Below are 17,498 nucleotides of genomic sequence, written 5' to 3' on the forward strand. Positions count from 1 at the left end.
GAACTCTGTGCTATCTAATATTTTCTTTAATGACCAATTTGATAGAATAAGCCTGCAAATTACATTTGCAGGCATCGGTGGCTGGAAGTCTGCTAAAGGGCAGGATGAGAATTCCAAATGAGTTTGACAAAACAGTCTAAAAAGAATACAATTCAGGAAGTTTAAAGCTAAGGCTCCACAGTCAAACCACAGAGAGAAGAAGAAACAACTGAGTAGATGGTGGTTCCTCAGGAAAGACTGAAATTTATATTTTCCTCATACACTTAAGGAATTAACACGGCCACGCTGTTTTGAAACAAACAGAAATCCCATGGGGAGGTGAAAAGTACTGGTCTGTAAAACCGGTTGGTTTCTACTCATTACTGGAAAGGCTTCAACTGCATTGCTGGGTCTTACTTTGCGGAAGACAGACAACTGAAGAGGAGAAGAACACAAAAAAATATCGGAGGTCCAGAAGAACATGACTTATGGCAAAAGACAGAAAAAATTGAGCTATTAAATCTGGAGGCAAAGAATTGCAAGTCATGGTAATCCAAATAACGGGAAGTTGTTGCAAGGAGGAAATAAACAATCTGTTCTCTACACAAAGAATAAATATTTAAGAAGTGATAAAATGCAACTGCTGCAAAAAACAACTGGATACTAGGCTGAACACCAGGAAAAGACTGCTAATGATAGGGCTTCTAAGGCCCAGAAATATATTTTCCGAAGTTTTTAACAGAAAGTTGGACAAACATCAGTCAAGAATGCTTTTGGTGCAGTTAAGCCTCCCTTGGGAAAAATAGAAAACATTAGGTGACCAAAGCTCCTGCCCATCCTGTTTCCTGTGGTTCTGAGACTGCAAACTAAATGCAATCCCTCAGCCTGGGAAATGTCCAAACACCAAGAGCTGCCGCTTGCTTGAGCTTCAAAGTGAGAGTGGGACCTGAAAGTGATGCCCACCATTTGCATGCAAATGAATTCTCCCATCTCTTTTCTCCAGCCATCCCTTGCAGTTCCTCCCCTCACCCCCCACTTCTCATCTCCCCTCCACCTCCCTCGTATCAGGCTGGACAAGTGCAAAACACGGCATCTTGACATGGCAGGTACGCTGCCCTCTCCCAGTAACCCCTACACATTCTACCACCCTATTCAGGTACACCAGTCCTGAAGTACAACATCCCCAAATGGTACCTTACTATTAGGTTGGAGCCTCTAAACATGCCAAAGCCATCCTTGTGATTCAGATCACACATGAACTTCAGGGGGTACCACGGGAAGGGTTACATCCTCTTCCTCCTACCTCCCCCACCTGCCTGAAGCAAGCCACATGTCAAAGAGAAAAATAAAAGCCCCCTGTACTGTCCAAAGTGACTTTACAACTCTACAGTAAATTATGCTAATGAATGCGAACTCTGACTCAGGGCTATTCTGAAGGATACAACTATTTCAGATCCTCTGTTCTGTTCTGAATTATTCCTACGCTTGGTCAGAAATTGTCCACAGAAACATTTCTGCATCTGAAAAGGCCCATGCACCGAAGTGACGTACTGCCATGCTTCTACATTTTCAAAACCAATTAATTTAGAAAGAAAAAAACCCTACATTTGATCAAAGTTACAGTGAAATATTTTCTGAATTTCAGGTTTTAATTTGAGGAGGAATAAAGGACTTAATCTAAATGCAATCAAGCTGTTTTGTGAAGAATAAAAATAGTTTCCAGCAGATGTGTCCCATGTAGGAATTTCGTATCTTTGAGATTTAAATTCATCAAGTTTAGTTTACACTGATTAATACATTCAAGAGTTATTAGAGAGAAACTAAACAAACAATGAGACTGCAGAGGTGTAATTTCTTTAAGAAGTCAGCTTAAAAGTTAAAAATCAAAGAACGTAAATAATGAGTATTTCAGTAACACATTTCTTCTGTTAAACCAAAAACATAAATATTTTTCCCATACAGCCCAGTTAAGCCAGAAAATTGTCCTTGATAAAGAATATCAAACAAAACACTTATTTATGATGGATGTCATAGCCCACCTGGCTTGTCGGCTTGAGTTAAATACCATTCTAAAACACGAATATATACAGCCGGAGATCAAGAGCTCAGTGCTTCCTAAAGCAATGAAACCAGGTAAAGGAACCTAAATAAAATGTAACTGGCAGAGTAATGGGTGCCCAATGGGACAGTATTTAGGATAGCTTGATCATACTAGTCTGCTGACTGATGTATATCAGAGGCAACAGATACTACGAAAGAAGGAAAGACATGTTCCTGGTTTAGATTATTTTTGATGAAGCTACTCTGGCATCGTGATCCGGTACAGGGCCATTGGATGTATATTGCTGTGAGGTCATGTTAAGATGGACATCAGAGATAATTAAAAAGAGAAAAAAATAAGGATGTGTCAACTTTCAGAGTATCTAAAATTCCAGTGAAGAGTGCTCACTGAAAGCATAGATAAACTATGTTTTGAGGTAAAAAAAAGTAAGCTTCAAATAGAAAAAACATCAAGCAAGTTAAATATCGAGCATCCCACAAAGGGATGGAAGTACCAGCTGAGTAACAGGGCTCAAAACCTAACAAGTCTGCTGGTGCTTTCCACTTCTGACAAAATCAGAACTAAGCAGAAATAGCTCTTTTTACTTGCCCTTTCAAAAAAAAAAAAAAAGCCTGAACAGAGATGCCTACAGAAAGCTATTTCTGGGAAAAATTAAGTCCCTCAGATTACCATCTCTTTGAAGCAGAAACTGTCTTTTACTACACACGTGTCTAGGCCTACGTATAGTGCCGTGAGATGGCAATTCATAACAAAGGCTTTCAGGCACATCACGAAAGGAGCTGCATAATGGCAACTAGTAAAGACAGGAGCCATCGCTCGTCCCTAAAAGTACAAGTTGAATAAGACTGCAAACAAAGAGACTTACCAGGTAGCTGTTGTTCGATTTTAAACAGTAGTGAAAATAGTCTAGCAGTGACTTTGAAAACTGCAAAACTTTTAACATTAGGTAATTGCATTAGAGAAGACAGTCAACGGATTGTAACAAAACCTACCTAATCTATTTAGATACTAGGTACAAAATCTCAGCGTGGGATCTGTTAAGGTCATAAAGGAGCCTATAAGCTCAAGGTCTTGGTCATGAAGCAGTCAAGCCTGGCAAATACTCCACAAGAACTTCGAGACAGGCCTAGGAATCTGCAAAGACGGGCTACACTTGCAGGCTTTGAAAACACTGTAAGGAGACACCAAATGTTCTTTGCTTCAAACCAATAAAATATTTGAGGTTTTCTCTTCGAAAGGGCAGTTTTCTCTCTTTAGGATTTACAAGCTCCCTTGACTGTCAAGCTCTTAAGTTTCTCTCACACACTTCTGGGAGTTCCCAAGTTCACAACCTCTGCGAAAATTGTGCAGAGTTTGCATTTTCTTTAAATTGTTAGATTGCAAAATATGTATAAAGCATTCACAGAGATTTTGTCTCTCAACCAAAACCACATTTATTTAAAGATGCTCATAAAATTCTGCTAGACATATCCCAGCAAAGCTGCCATCTCTTGAATCAGACTGTTGGAAGGCTAACAGGGATAGTTTGCTCTCATCCTCTGCCTAAAGATTCTGTACCGGTGTGAACTGAACTTTTATATCTTGTGCAATTTTTTAATAGTTTTCACATCAGGTAATTTGTAAGGTAAATTCAGATATTCATTCTGATATTAAGCTGTTGTGTTTCTTCAGAATCATTCACAGGATGCAATTTCAGTAAAACCACCTCTTTTTTTCCAAACTGAAGTAACTCCATTTGAGCAATAGATTGAGTCTGGATCTCACAACTTTACCAAATTGATTGATTTGGAAGATGCCAGATTTTGGTTGGGTTTTTTTTTTTTAAATATTATTGTTTACTGTTAAATTGTACACCAGTTAGAATTGCAACATATGCCAGATAAAACATAGCTTCTTGTTTTCCAGATGTTCATTTTGTCCTCTGCAGACAGCAGGTATGTTTTTACCAGTATTTGACCGGGGTCAGAGACGACCTTAAGTGTATGGCAGAAAACGTAACAAACATGCTTCTGAAGACAGCCAGAATATACTGCTTCTCACCCCTTCTCTTCAAGGCTTTTTTTTTTTTTTTGTGGCTGAACAGGGAGAACAGGACCACTGTTTCATTATGATGCACCCCTCTATTCATGCACGTAAGCTCTCACCAGCTGTCTTGAAAGGCTCTTGCTCCCATGAACTGCCTCGTTTGGGCTTTTTTGTCTAGCTTCATGTTTGCCTTCTTTTTTGCTTTGGGCATGAGGAATTAATTTTGTGTGTGGAGTGAAACTGGCATAACAAGATCACTTTTTACCTTTCCTGTTACATAATACAGGCACAGCAGGGTTGAACAGTCCTAGCAATTCATTTTTTTCCATAGAAACTTTGAAGTTAAAAGAGAGAATCTTCATGAGTAAAAAGATTTGGGATTTCCTGGGAAACAGTGCAAGCTGGAAGAGATTAAATTATTTGGGAATTGCAAGGTGAGTTTGGGTGGGGAAGGGTTAAAACTGGATTAGGCTGAAGCAGGGTTACTCTGACTTACTAATTTGGTTATATGGTATGAACCCGATTGCCTGCACTGGAACCAAGTAAGATACTTGGTACGTGAGAGTGAAGATTAGGCATGTAGCACCTTACCGAAGTGTTAAACGAAAAATGCTTTAGCCTTCTTTAAGCTATCCCACATGTCTGTCCTTCTCTCACCTAAGTGTCCTGCTCAGGCCATTACACATCTCATCACGATGACCTCAGCCCGAGTTAAAATTCACTGTCTTCGTAATTCTGGTGATAGCTAAAGTACCACTGTGAGAACCTGTATGCGTAAGATTACGGTTGCCTAGAATACAGTCTGCTCAGGAGCGATGTACAATCTTTTCTGTTTTAGAAACCTCACATTTAGGTATTTAATGAAATTGTCACGTTGAGAGAAAAAGATTTTACTCAGACTGAAGACGAAATATAACAGATGAGCTCCCTTCTCTCACTCCTGGAGCCACTCCTTCCCAATTGAATGAGAAAGAAAATGAATTACAAGGAAAAAAAAAATGTATTTGCAATGGTCAGTACCCTGTAACTTTAAAAATTAGTTCTACTTGTGCTGCAAAGCAAGCACTGCTCACCCTCAATTTTTGAAACTAGAAATGAACTAGAAAAAACCCAAACACCGTACTTTGACATTAACGTTGCCTAAAACTTTGCCATGCGAAGTATTCACTAAAGCCATTTTTTGACAACGTCCTTATGCAGCAGATTTTTTTGGTTTTGCTCACCTCTTGGGTTATCACCAATGACATTGGTTTTGCCATTCCAGTACCAGAGCAGCAATGTTGCATCCCGCGATCCTGAGAGAATGTAGCAATTTCCTCCAATATAGGACTCAGACCGAGCCAAACAGGTTACAACATCCCAGTGTCCAAATATTACTTGTATCAGTTTACCTAAAACACACCAAATTGATTGTTTTAATATTACACTTTTATTCTAAGGCAAATTAAATACATTATAAAGTTATTTTAGAAATATTTTCTTTATTAAAAAAAGTTTCCAAAATGAACTATAGTGGAAAGTACCTTTTTATTTTCCTTGATTTGGTGGAAACTTTTTTAAAAGTGCAGTAGCCCATATGGTCCACACAAAAAATATTTACAGTCCATAAATACTAGACTTTATTCAAAGGGAAACCATACCAGAAGGATCTTTTAACTCTATATATTTACATTCACTCTACAGACAGGAAACATGATGGGATTCTCTTTTAACGCAAGTTTATTGATGAAAGTAACAATAAAAATGCAAATCTGATGATATGTGGGAAACAGTCAGCAGAAGCTACAGAACATTTAGGACCCAGAAAAAACTAATAGTGTAAGAGAACATGCGTGTAGGTAGTACACGCAACTTTTGAGTAACTCCTTAAACAGAGAGAAGACGATGCAGACGAAAAAATTACTCTTGTACCCAGTATTTTTCCATCACGATTTAAACACTTGCCCATTATTTCAACCAGCATCCTTCTAAGAATTTCTGTAATGGTCAAAAAACCCTAGACAGTTAAAAATGTGCCATTCAGGAATCTATATGAACATGATTATGACTATAACCTTTTAAGATTAACTAAACAGGACAACATTTTCAGAAAAATGAAAATTTGGATGCTTATGCATACATGCATGTGAGAGAGGAAACACACATCAGGTCACCCACAGCTGATCTCTGCCAGTCCACCCTGCTGGAGGCTGGCTCCGACACAGCAAACATGTCATGTGTCCTGCAGGTGTCTGGATCTGTCAGCAGCATACGTCATCCTACAAAATGCGAACCTAAGCGCTAAAATCCATCTCCCTGGATTTGCTGAAGCCTAGCAACTGCAGATCTTGTAGAGATAGGATGAAAGATATACATACATGCACACATACACATATATATTTCTCATGTGCCTACTTGCCCCATTCAAGTAATGTGGGCCAGGCCAAATTTTGCATCCAATGACACAAGGAAGTGTGATGTGTGACACCTTAATGTGTGACCTCAGTTTCCTCACATACACATTTCACACACACATTTGTGCTTTGGGTTGAATAAAGAATCACTCACACAGAATCACACAGAATCATCTGGTTGGAAGAGATCTTTAACATCATCAAGACCAACCGTTCACCCTGCACTGCCAGGGTCCCTAAACCAAGTACCTCAGCACCACATCTACACATCTTTGAAACACCGCCAGGGATGGGGATTCCACCACCTCCCTGGGCGACCTGTTTCAATGCTTCGCAACCCTTTTGGTGAAGAAATTTTTCCTAATGTCCAACCTGAACCTCCTCTGGTGCAACTTGAGGCCATTTCCTCTAGTCCTGTCACTTGTTACTTGGGAGAAGAGTCCAGTCCCCACCTCACTACAACCTCCTTTCGGGTAGTTGTAGAGAGCCATAAGGTCTCCCCCGAACGTCCTCGTCTACAGGCTAAAAAATCCTAGTTCCCTCAGCCGCTCCTCATAAGACTTGTTCTAGACCCTTCACCAGCTTTGTCGCTCTGCTTTGGACACGGTCCAGCACCTCAATGACCTTCTTGTAGTGAGGGACTCAAGACTGGACAGAGTATTCGAGGTGTGGCCTCACCAGTGCCAAGTAGAGAGAGAATGAGGAAGAACAGAGGAGGAAGGAGTGATGGCTTTGGAAGGATTAACAACACAGGCCAAAAAAGAAATAGGAAAAGAAAACTACTGTACCTGAAATAAAATGTTCTGAAAGCCTTTAAAAATAATAACCAGTAACATGACAAGCAGTAACACAAATCCGCGGCGTCTGGACTAAAATTAGGCACATCTTAGTAAAACACTTTGGTGCACGAATTAAAAATGATTAGTCAATCATACAATATGGCCAGTGGGACACATTTCACAGCCCTCTTTTTACACAGTGCAAAGGCACGCTATTCATATCCAGCCACTAAATAACACTAACAGTAACAAAAGACTTAAAGGAGTGGTTCTAAACAAAAATAATGTTAATGGCCTGACTTGTAACAGAAGATCAAAAAGGTAATTGTGTGAAAGTGGAGAAAACCAGAAAAAAACATGAGAAATGTATGAATTTCTACAAAAAAGAGGAATTACTTATTGTAATGTACATGAAGAAAAAATAGAATAGCATGATGCAATTTAAAGGAAACCTGTACATCGGATTTAAAATAAAACAGTGACAAAACTTACCAGCTTTGTCAAGCATAAACCTTCAGGAGAAATTGTGAAATTCAATACTATCCCACGAGCCTTTTCTGACTGGAAGGGACAAAACCCTGGAAGGCTGCTTTTAGGGTTGGTTTTTTTCTTTTTTTTTTCACTTACTGTGCAGACCTACCACGTATCGGAAAGGAGAGCAACCCAGGGATCGAGCCTTTCACTCACCTCTGTGAGTCCATACCAGTATTACATAGCAGTCACCTCTGCACACCAGGGCTTTAATCAGCTCCACAGGGTCACGTAACTGTCTCACACAGTAACCAGTTGATAGATTTAGTCAAAAAAAGTTACTGAGCTTCACAGCCAGGGGCAGTGAAGCACTCTCAGACTACCTAAGTTCATTTTGGCAATATGTATGTCTTATGAAATGTATGTTTTTTCCCTGAAAATTCAAGTCGTCAATTATATGGTTTACATTTGAGAATAATTATGTGATATATTTTTCAGTTGTATAGCCACAGGTATTCAACTACCTGAGGTGATTCATACTTTTAGAACAGAAGTTTATGCTACAAACACTGCTGAGATAGAGATCTCTCTTTTAATTATATTCTACGTTTATAGATTCTGTTCTAGAAAACAAACACTTTTCAAGGCTATTTGTTGATAGTTGTTTGTGTAGTTGCACTGCCTTGTTAGTTTTACTTTGTTACTGTGCAGCTAAGGTTCAATCCATTCCATCAAAACAAGAACTAAGCTTCTGCTCTTTCATATCAGTAAAAAAACAAAACAAAACCACGTTACTCTCATAAGAGTTCAACTTTTTTGTTTGTTTCTTTTAATACGGGTTGTTGTCTCTATACAGTAATATCAAACTTTACCACATGCATGCAGATACCCCTTTCTGACAGAATAAGTTTTCTAGTTAATGTTTTATTTGACAGCTGTGCTACGAATAATTAAAAGTAAGACTCAAGTCTCTGCACTACTGAATCTAAAATGCTGTCTAGAAGTAATTTCCACTGCTAGAGGAAGGTTTTATTGTGCTTCTGCTATACTAGCTGTGCCGAGAACCTATGATTTATGTCACAAGTATTTCCTGTTAAAAAAAAAAAAACCAAACCCAAAATCTCATAGGAAAACAGTTTCCTTTTTGTGTAAGTGCTAAAATACAATTGAATTCAACACTTGCGATCACTTGCCATTATGCATTACTGATCACACCATCTTCTTCCCTTGCTGTTCTGCCAATTCCAGCATTAGTATTTCACTACTACATTCTCAGTTTAATCCAAAGCAAAATAAACGATATCTGAATTCACTTGAACTAGAGCTGCTATACTGACGAACAGGACACACATAGAAGACACAAATCTTCTGCCATTGTTTTGACGACTATTTTGGTTTATACCCTAATTAGCTATAGTAGTAACAAGATGCCTGGTGTATCTAACTTACACTCGGAGGACGTAACTTAATGAGGTATTTGTAGTTCAGATTGATACAGGACAAAGCTATCAACGTCCTGCAAGTTCCCCTCACAAGTGTAAAGTAAAATATGTCCTTTGACATAAAATAATTAGTTCTCTATTCATATAAATCAGGAATATACCCGGAATATTTATTCCCACTAGCTAACTTTTCTGAAGATCTCCTTTAAATTCAGTTTTATGTCAGTTTGTTTTCATTGATGAGAAAATTAAACTAAGAAGAGTCTAACTAGATGTCTGTATAATTAATTGTAGGCAGTCAATATGAAATAAATGGAACTTCTTTATATTTAAGGCTTCAAAATTGCGAAAATGACAGATACGCTAAAATATGCCATCAGATCTAATCTAAACAGATTTTCATTAAAGGCCATCCTGTTTTGTTAAACATTTTGGTTTGCCGAGTGTGAAAAACACTATTAACTAATATATTTAAGAAATGATGACAAACATGTAGGATGTTCTCAAGGGATTAATAACCTACTGGAAAGCTTGATGGCACACACACATTAACCACACCGGGTCATTAATCCCAAAGAAGTACCTTGCAGTGAGGTTGCTACTCCCATTATAAGATAATGAAAGGGAAAAATCATACCTATTTTTTTCTGAGGCTCCATGCTTTTAAATTCCTGTAGCTCTTACATTGAAAGATTCTTTACTATTTAGCATGACACACGCCTGACTCCAATGGTTGGGATACATGCCAGCTGACAGACTAATTTAACTGCTGCCCATTAGATCAATCAGTTTATGCTATATGAACTTGGTGGCTTCAAGACAATTTTTCTATTATAGCATAGCTTTCAAAAGTATTTCTTCAGCAGACTTCACTTCTGTTCTTATTCTGTAGTGCTTGCTTGTATTTACTCAAAAAAAAAAAGTCCTCTGGTGCTGAAAAACAACCAGAGTTAAACTCAAGTAAGCACCCTAGGAACAATTAATTCTCCTGGTATGCAAAGCTTCACAAAAACTCATTTACTTGTGGAAACTGCAGTGCAAAACCAGGCATGCCTGTCATACAGATTTCAAGTGTGACACTATGATAAACAAGAGCTTATTTTCTTACATTTGCAATCACTCCGCAAAAATGATAGCATATAATACACAGTAGCAGTAGGTAGAAAGTATTTGACAAATATTACTAGGAGTGGAATAAATACATACTCCACTTTCTCCCTCTGCTCCCCATTTTTTCTTTATTTGAAAAAGTAGGTTGACAATGAACAGAAAAATCTTTTAGGCTATTCCCATATTTTAAAAGCACATTACCTGAGTCAGTAGAATAAACTCGGAAGCTCTTGTCCCAGAAGCCACAGACCAAGATGTAACGATTATCAGAGGTGATGACAAAACACTGGGAATGTACCTGAATGCTTTGGTCTAAAAGGTCAGTGATTTGCCTTCTGTGCATACCTGTATTGCTGGCTGAACAGAGAGAAACACAAATGAAGAAACTGCAGCATCCACATTCACAGAACAAAAGCACATTTTAGGAACTTATGTTCACACCAAAATTATTCCTCACTGCTGTTACTTGGGTTTTTGTGGCAGGGACATTTCCTTTCTGCTTTTACTATAAACACTCATTACACTTCTAGGAGTAATGCTAATTCCTTGTATATATTGTAAAATAGAATAAATCCCCTCTTTAAGTCAAATGCAGCTGACAAATATAAACAAAAGATTGTAAAAAAGAATTATATATAAAAATGTAATAAGCTTTCTTCCTCCCTTCTTCTAGTACAGAAAATTTAAAATTAAGAAACAAACGAAGGGAATGTAATTATAAGACAGTACATATGCATATGCTATACGGTGGCTCAAATGCAGCAGACAATGGAATTACGATTTCAAAAGCGTACACAAAAGATGTATTTCATTGCAAGCATTGTAATTTAAAAAAAGAATAACTGCAGTGAACTTCATTACCATTTCACACTTTTTTGAGCATTGCACAAAAATTAACCAGCTTATCTCCACAATCTCCTGTAAGGTTGAGAGAAAATATTTACCCTGCTTTGATCATCTGCTGTTGTATTTCCCCAGATAACCTTGCATTGTGAACCCACAGAACGGAATCAGTTAATGAACACATTTTTCATGTTACATTTTGTCCTTATTAATTGTTGTGTCTGCATCTACACTGATACGGGTGCTTACAGATATATCTGATGAAAATCTTACACTGTAGGAAGAACCTTTAATGTGCTTACTTCCATCCCAAGCAAGTAAGTTCAACTGGGCCTGGGTTTCGCTGCCAACTGCTTGGAGCACCATAACCTCCATTCCAGGTAGTTCCCCAGACCTGTCCCTGTCCTGGTCTCATGCTCTTTACTCTTTGTTCTTTAACTTCCTTCCATTCTTATAGTCTAGCTATCCCCTAAGCCTTGGCCTTATTCCATTCACTCTCTATCAAATTCTTACTTAATTTATGCTTTCGCTACGTTCAAAATGTTGACACTGTCTTATCCAAACCGGGAGCAAATTACATAGCAAGGAATTCCCATGTGCTCTGCAGGTAACACATAATGGGACCTTGACCACCGTTGGGACCACATAAAGAGTAATGACAATGGCTGTAAAGGTACTCTGCAGCATTCTGTATGACAAGTGAATGGCAAATAAACCCCCCCAAACAGAAGAGGCAGATCACCACATTCAGCGTGGGTTAGACCTTCAGAAAACTTCACCTCAAAAAGAGCTCTGATATGTCATACCAGACATTGCTTGTTTACATCTTCCTGTGCCGCTGGAAAATGAGGACAGCAGGAAGCCCTCCTTATGACTAAGACAGCAACAAGATTCCTGCTATAACCATAAAAGTGTAATTTTGTGGTCCTCTTAGGTGCCATTTCTAGGTAAATGTGTCTAGCCACAATTAAAAACCTTTAATATTATCTACATAATTACTTGCCTGCACCAAATGATGCTACTTAACAGTGACAAAGAAAGCCTTAAACCTTTTAAACTGTGTCCAATGTAATCACAAGGCTGATTTGAGATCTATGGTATGAAAAGAATATTAAACCATTTTTCAGAACAGTGAATATTAATTTTAAAGTTGTTTATACCAAACCAAATATAAAATATCTTGTAAATTAAAGGCAAGCCAGAAAATGGAATTATAATTCTAAAACTATGAAAAATGAAAATAAAAATTTTATTTTCTTCCTAATGTTTTACTCAATGTGTAGAAAAAACATCATACAGGCCCAGTGTGATTTTGGGTTTTTTTTTTTTTGCTGTGATGTTTATTCATATTTTTAAGATCTACTTTATAGCAGGTTTTAAAGCAGAATTAACATTTTTTGGTCTGAACATTTTTTGGATAAAATCTGTTGTAGGAAGGAACACAGCAAACGCCCTCCTTGCATTATTTGGATGGGAATCAATCTTAAAAACTTTGGAAAAATATTTTGTCAGCTCTATAAAATGGTTTAATGTGCCCACACTGTTCCTGATTTAATTATCAGAAAACTTACCCAGCAAAATGGCTGCACAGCAACAGTCTGTATCTACAGACTGATACAATGCGGTTCCCACTGTGACATGCGTGTTAGTTTTGAAATTAATTCTCACTGGCTGACAGACCCATCATTCTAAACTATCCAGGCAAGTCCATTTTTACTCTGATTTTGTAATGCTTCTATAATTGGCCACTTCACTTCTTTTTTCACATAAACTACCATCCCAAAAAGGACAGTTTAAAAACACAGAGCTAAGTCTGAAGTCTAATAGAATTGGGGAGGGAGGTGGGGCACAGGGAAATCCTGTCGTCTTTGCTCCTGTAAACTGTCCTACAAATACTTCGTATTTTGGGGTTAGGTTGTTTTGAGCTTTTCTTTATCATGTTTAAAGTTCCATTCACCATGTTATGGGCTCCTGAATTATAGTTCAAGTCTGCACTTCCCAAAGTTGTGTCTGTAATAAAAGAACTGACCAAACTCTAAGCATGCTAATAGAAAAATCAGCTCTATATAAACTCATAAACCTCTGTAATAAAAAGTCATTAATTTAATCTATTACACTAAGTCATTAAATAAAGGAGACACTCCTCCACCCCTTTTTAATAAAAGAAAAACATACACAAATTTAAATAGCAATGCTGCTCAAAAGATGCAATAGCCTTGAAAAATGCGTACTAATACCTCAATACTAAAACAGAGGGGGCAATATATTTCAACTTTGAAACCGCTTTGCAATTACACATTAATCCCCTCAGCCTGAACAGCAGGTCTATGAAGAAAGGATTGATCTCCTTTAATGATGAAACCCTGGCACCATGGTTTTATTTTTCACAACACGGTGCAGTTAAGAACCCCACTGTTATTATGAAAATTTCCCCAGCAAAGGAGCTCCATCACATTACCAGTGCACCAATTCATCATAACGTGCCTCGCTCCTGCTCATCAACAAGTCTGAGTGATGAAAAGATCCAATATTATCCTGACAGTACTTCATGCACATTCTCAATCACACATTATTACAGCATCCATATTAATTTTCACTGACACGCGTCCTAGGCCTGTTCAAATTAGGCAAACCAACGAGGGGGAGTTGATGAAATACCAGCATAGCCACAGCTCATTGCATTCCAATTTGCATGCAAATGGTTTATCAGGAAAATTCCATTCCCAGCAACCAGCAAGTGAAAAACAACCGTAATCTACACTTCAGGGCCACCATACAGAGCTTAATGAATCGCAAAGAGAGAAGGAAGTGACAGACCTATGAGAGGATCGATTTCCACTGGCAGCTGGTAAGGCTGGTCTTGTACAGCACCTTGATGAGCTGGAATTCAGGAAAGAAGATTTTTAAACTCTGCTTTTTTTAATACGTGAAGCCACATACATTTTATAAATCAAAGCTACATCCGCTTTTTTTTTAAACTATCCAAGATTATTCTGCATCAGTTGAATTTTTTAAAACAAAGTAAAATTCCAGGTGCTTTTGCAGGCTGCTTATTAAACATTTATTTTAGATTAGTGCTACTCTGAATGTATGCCATCAGCAGCAGCTCCAGTCCTGAGCCATAAGCTCTAGCAGATGCTTTACTGGCAACCTCTCCTGTCGCAACAAAACAAAATTAAGTGGTAAAGAGCACTGAAAACAAAATGTGACAACCATCTGCTGACTGTAGCAAATACCATTTTCCTTTTTACTTTTTAAAGCACTGCTTTGAACAAGTGAAGCACAAAGGACATTTTTTTTAAAAGTCAGTTTATGATGTAGACAGGGAAATCTCACAGTCATCCAGTATTTCATCCATCACCAAAACCCATTTATTTGCAAGTTTGCGTAGAAGTTAATATATAATTCTGCCAACCTACATTTCATCTGGGCACCTGGCATACTGGTGAAATGTTTACCTCCTGAATTTTCCTTCAGCATTAAAAAAAAGCCTTTTCTTCCCCAGTCTCACTAAAAACAAACAAGCAGGCAAGCAGACTTCCCCACCACCCCCCAACCAGCCCACAAGTCATGTTTGAAAGTGGAACAAAAAATAATGGCTAATATTTACACCTACGAGTTTTCGCTCTACTGCTTAATATAAAAATTAGTTTCAATAAAAGGGTTTAATAAGTAACTGGGAAGTCAAAGTTTGCTGCAATGAAACACAGAACAAAACACGAAATCCACATGACAAAACGGAGGCACCCCGTTGGGTACCAGTGCCATTAGATGTCAGCAAAGCCACGAAACTCATATACAAAAGCAGGAACGTGATTTTTAATTACTCATCAGTGACTACTGGTCATCTGGCAACTTAACTTTTTTATCATGATGCCTCATTAGTAAAGACAATGCTAAGCCCACAGCAGGAGATATGGAGTAGTAATTGATACCTAATCCTAGCAGATCCTGTTTTGGTATAAAATTCAAAGGCAACAATAGTGAAGGCTAGTCTTAGGAGCCCATGCCCAGATATCTTCAGCACAGCACTCCATTAACAGTCTGCAGCTGAGCAGTGTGCTCTCAGAACCGTAGAATTGTTTAGGTTGGAAAAGGGCTTTAAGATCATTGAGTGCAACCATTCACCAGTGCCAGGTCACCACTAAACCCTGTTTCTAAGCACCACATCTACACAACTTTGAAGACACCTCCAGGGATGGGGACTCAACGACTTACCAGGGCAGCTTGTTCCAAGGCTTAACAACCCCTTCCGCGAAGAAGTTTTACTAATGCCCAATCTAAACTGTCCCTGGCACAACCTGAGGTCATTTCTTCAGAGAGGTGGGGTGACGTGGATTTTTGTTGGGTTATGTTTTTATTTTGTTGGCTTTTGTTTGTCTTAAACTGTAGATTTTCTTGAGCTCTTTGTAAAGGCAGGACTAGTGTAAAGTGCCTCAAAATGAAAAAATAGTGCCTCAAAGCACAGCTTACTCTGCTCCCTTTTAGAGGTGAGGGAAAACCCCAAATCTGAAGGTCTTGTTCAACTGAAAACAGTTCATTACTACACTCAACAACTGGTTGATTGTTCACAGCCCATCAACCAGCAGACTTACACAGAAAACAAAATCAATTCCTACTGCTTTAAAACCTCATGATTGCTCTATGACTAAAATGGCTATTTTTTAAAAGCCTTGAATATTATATGCCCAAAGTCACATATCCAAGGTATGAGAGAATATTGACATCCTCCTTTCAAACAAATATCAAGAGCCCTGTAAGTAGTTCTTGCTCTCAAATTGTTATCTAGAGAAGCCTCCCTTCCCCCCCTCCTTCCCTTTCTTTTTAAGCATTTCTTGGGTGGGTGCAATAATAAAAAGATGTTTCTATTTGCACAATGTTGAGAGGTAATTTGTAAGAATTAGGAAGAAAATGGGGGAGTCATCTGGCTTTTTTCAAAATGTAATCATGGACCAGAGGTCCAGATTGCTTAGCAGGAATCCCAGTGATGTATTTCTGGTGCAAATATCTTCTATTTGAGTAGAAGTTCTTTCTTCCCTTTCTTGAAAAGCCTTTGACCAGATTTACTGCACAATATTGAAATAAACTACTTCTCAGGGCTTGGGCCTGAAACTGCCACAGGCAGGGAAAGAAGGATGAGTGCCTTTAAGATTAGAGAGCATTAGAACTGAAAACAGAATGACCATATTCTCAAGGCCCACACATTTTTAAAGGAAAATCTGACTAGGTGCTATGGAAATGGCTGTGTTGTTTTCCTTTCACATTGACAAATATACAAGCACCTAATAACTTTAGGATGTATAAGTTACAGAAGATACAACTTCCCACATATTTTCTAATTCTCATTGAGTGGCTTTAACATCAGAATATGGCATTCATAATCCAGAAAATAATTCATAAACTAGAAAAAGATAGGAGAAAAGATTTCAGGCAAGCTCTGCATGTTTTAAAACTTGTCTCTGACACGACATGGTTCAGGCTTCCATCTGACTACAGAACAAATTCAGAAGGAGGAATGTGACTTTATCACGATCAAATAGCAATAGACTGTTTTTGTCTTCTCGCAAAGTGCCTGAAGGCCTGGGAAGCTATATACCGTTGTTACAAACCTTTTGTAACAGCTCACTACACCACAGTTCCGATTACCTTTTTAAGGAGAACTAAGTCCACGCGTGAAGAGCAAGCTGTGTCAATGAACCGGACTGGCTCTTCACACTTCAAATTTCAAACAGTTCTGCAGCAAATTTTGAAACAGACAATAGAAGTACTGCTTGATGGCAGTGGTTTCTTCTGCTCCTTACTTTAATTTACTTACCAGGAAGATTATGCCACTTGTTTACAGCAAACAGCCTGTTTGCAGTAACTGTGATCACGGCAGGAGTGGCCAGACCAGGCTGGGTGTTAGCTGCTACGTGAGTGACAGGGGAGTTGGATGGGAACTTTAGAACCATGATAACGTCCTGTTGAGCTTGGTCTGTGAACATCAACGGACTCTGCAGGAGGAGATACTGTTGAGTGCACACAACAAAAACCCAAATACACGGGAAAAGAAAACATGGGGAGGAGAAGACAGGACAAGAGAAGGAAGATTGGATTAAAACAAACAAGATCAAATAGCAGCTGCAGTGAAAAGCAAATGCAATAATAGTGGACAGGCTTGTGGAAACAACTGGTTTAGGTAGAAAAACCTTCATACGCACTATTAATTTGCGAGCCTTGTTGAACACAGGGTGTCTATATACAAACTTTGCTACAGATTACAGCAGACTAAGCTGAAAGTTTCCAATCACCTATCTCTGCCAAAAGAATTCTCCTTCATATCTGCAGAGATAGCAAGTCAAGGAAGCAATGCCAAACTAGGAGGGAACAAAAAAGTGAGCAAAAGACATTCCTG

The 17,498-nt window shown here is 38.4% G+C and overlaps 1 protein-coding gene across 1 annotated transcript in view; it reads right to left on the bottom strand.

The window, feature by feature from the left end:
• LOC104491563 (lipopolysaccharide-responsive and beige-like anchor protein) overlaps nt 1-17,498 on the bottom strand; it is a gene marked incomplete at its 5' end in the record, with an annotated part of 58,361 nt that overhangs the window by 22,817 nt on the left and 18,046 nt on the right. Inside the window, 4 exons of the mRNA XM_010134010.1 lie at nt 5,290-5,457; nt 10,463-10,618; nt 13,922-13,984; nt 16,920-17,112. Of these exons, the coding sequence (XP_010132312.1) occupies nt 5,290-5,457; nt 10,463-10,618; nt 13,922-13,984; nt 16,920-17,112 (580 nt within the window). The remainder of the gene's footprint in view (nt 1-5,289; nt 5,458-10,462; nt 10,619-13,921; nt 13,985-16,919; nt 17,113-17,498) is intronic.

This window comes from Buceros rhinoceros, unplaced genomic scaffold (assembly GCF_000710305.1).
Source record: "Buceros rhinoceros silvestris isolate BGI_N320 unplaced genomic scaffold, ASM71030v1 scaffold3604, whole genome shotgun sequence".
In the NCBI taxonomy this organism is placed as follows: Eukaryota; Metazoa; Chordata; class Aves; order Bucerotiformes; family Bucerotidae; genus Buceros; species Buceros rhinoceros.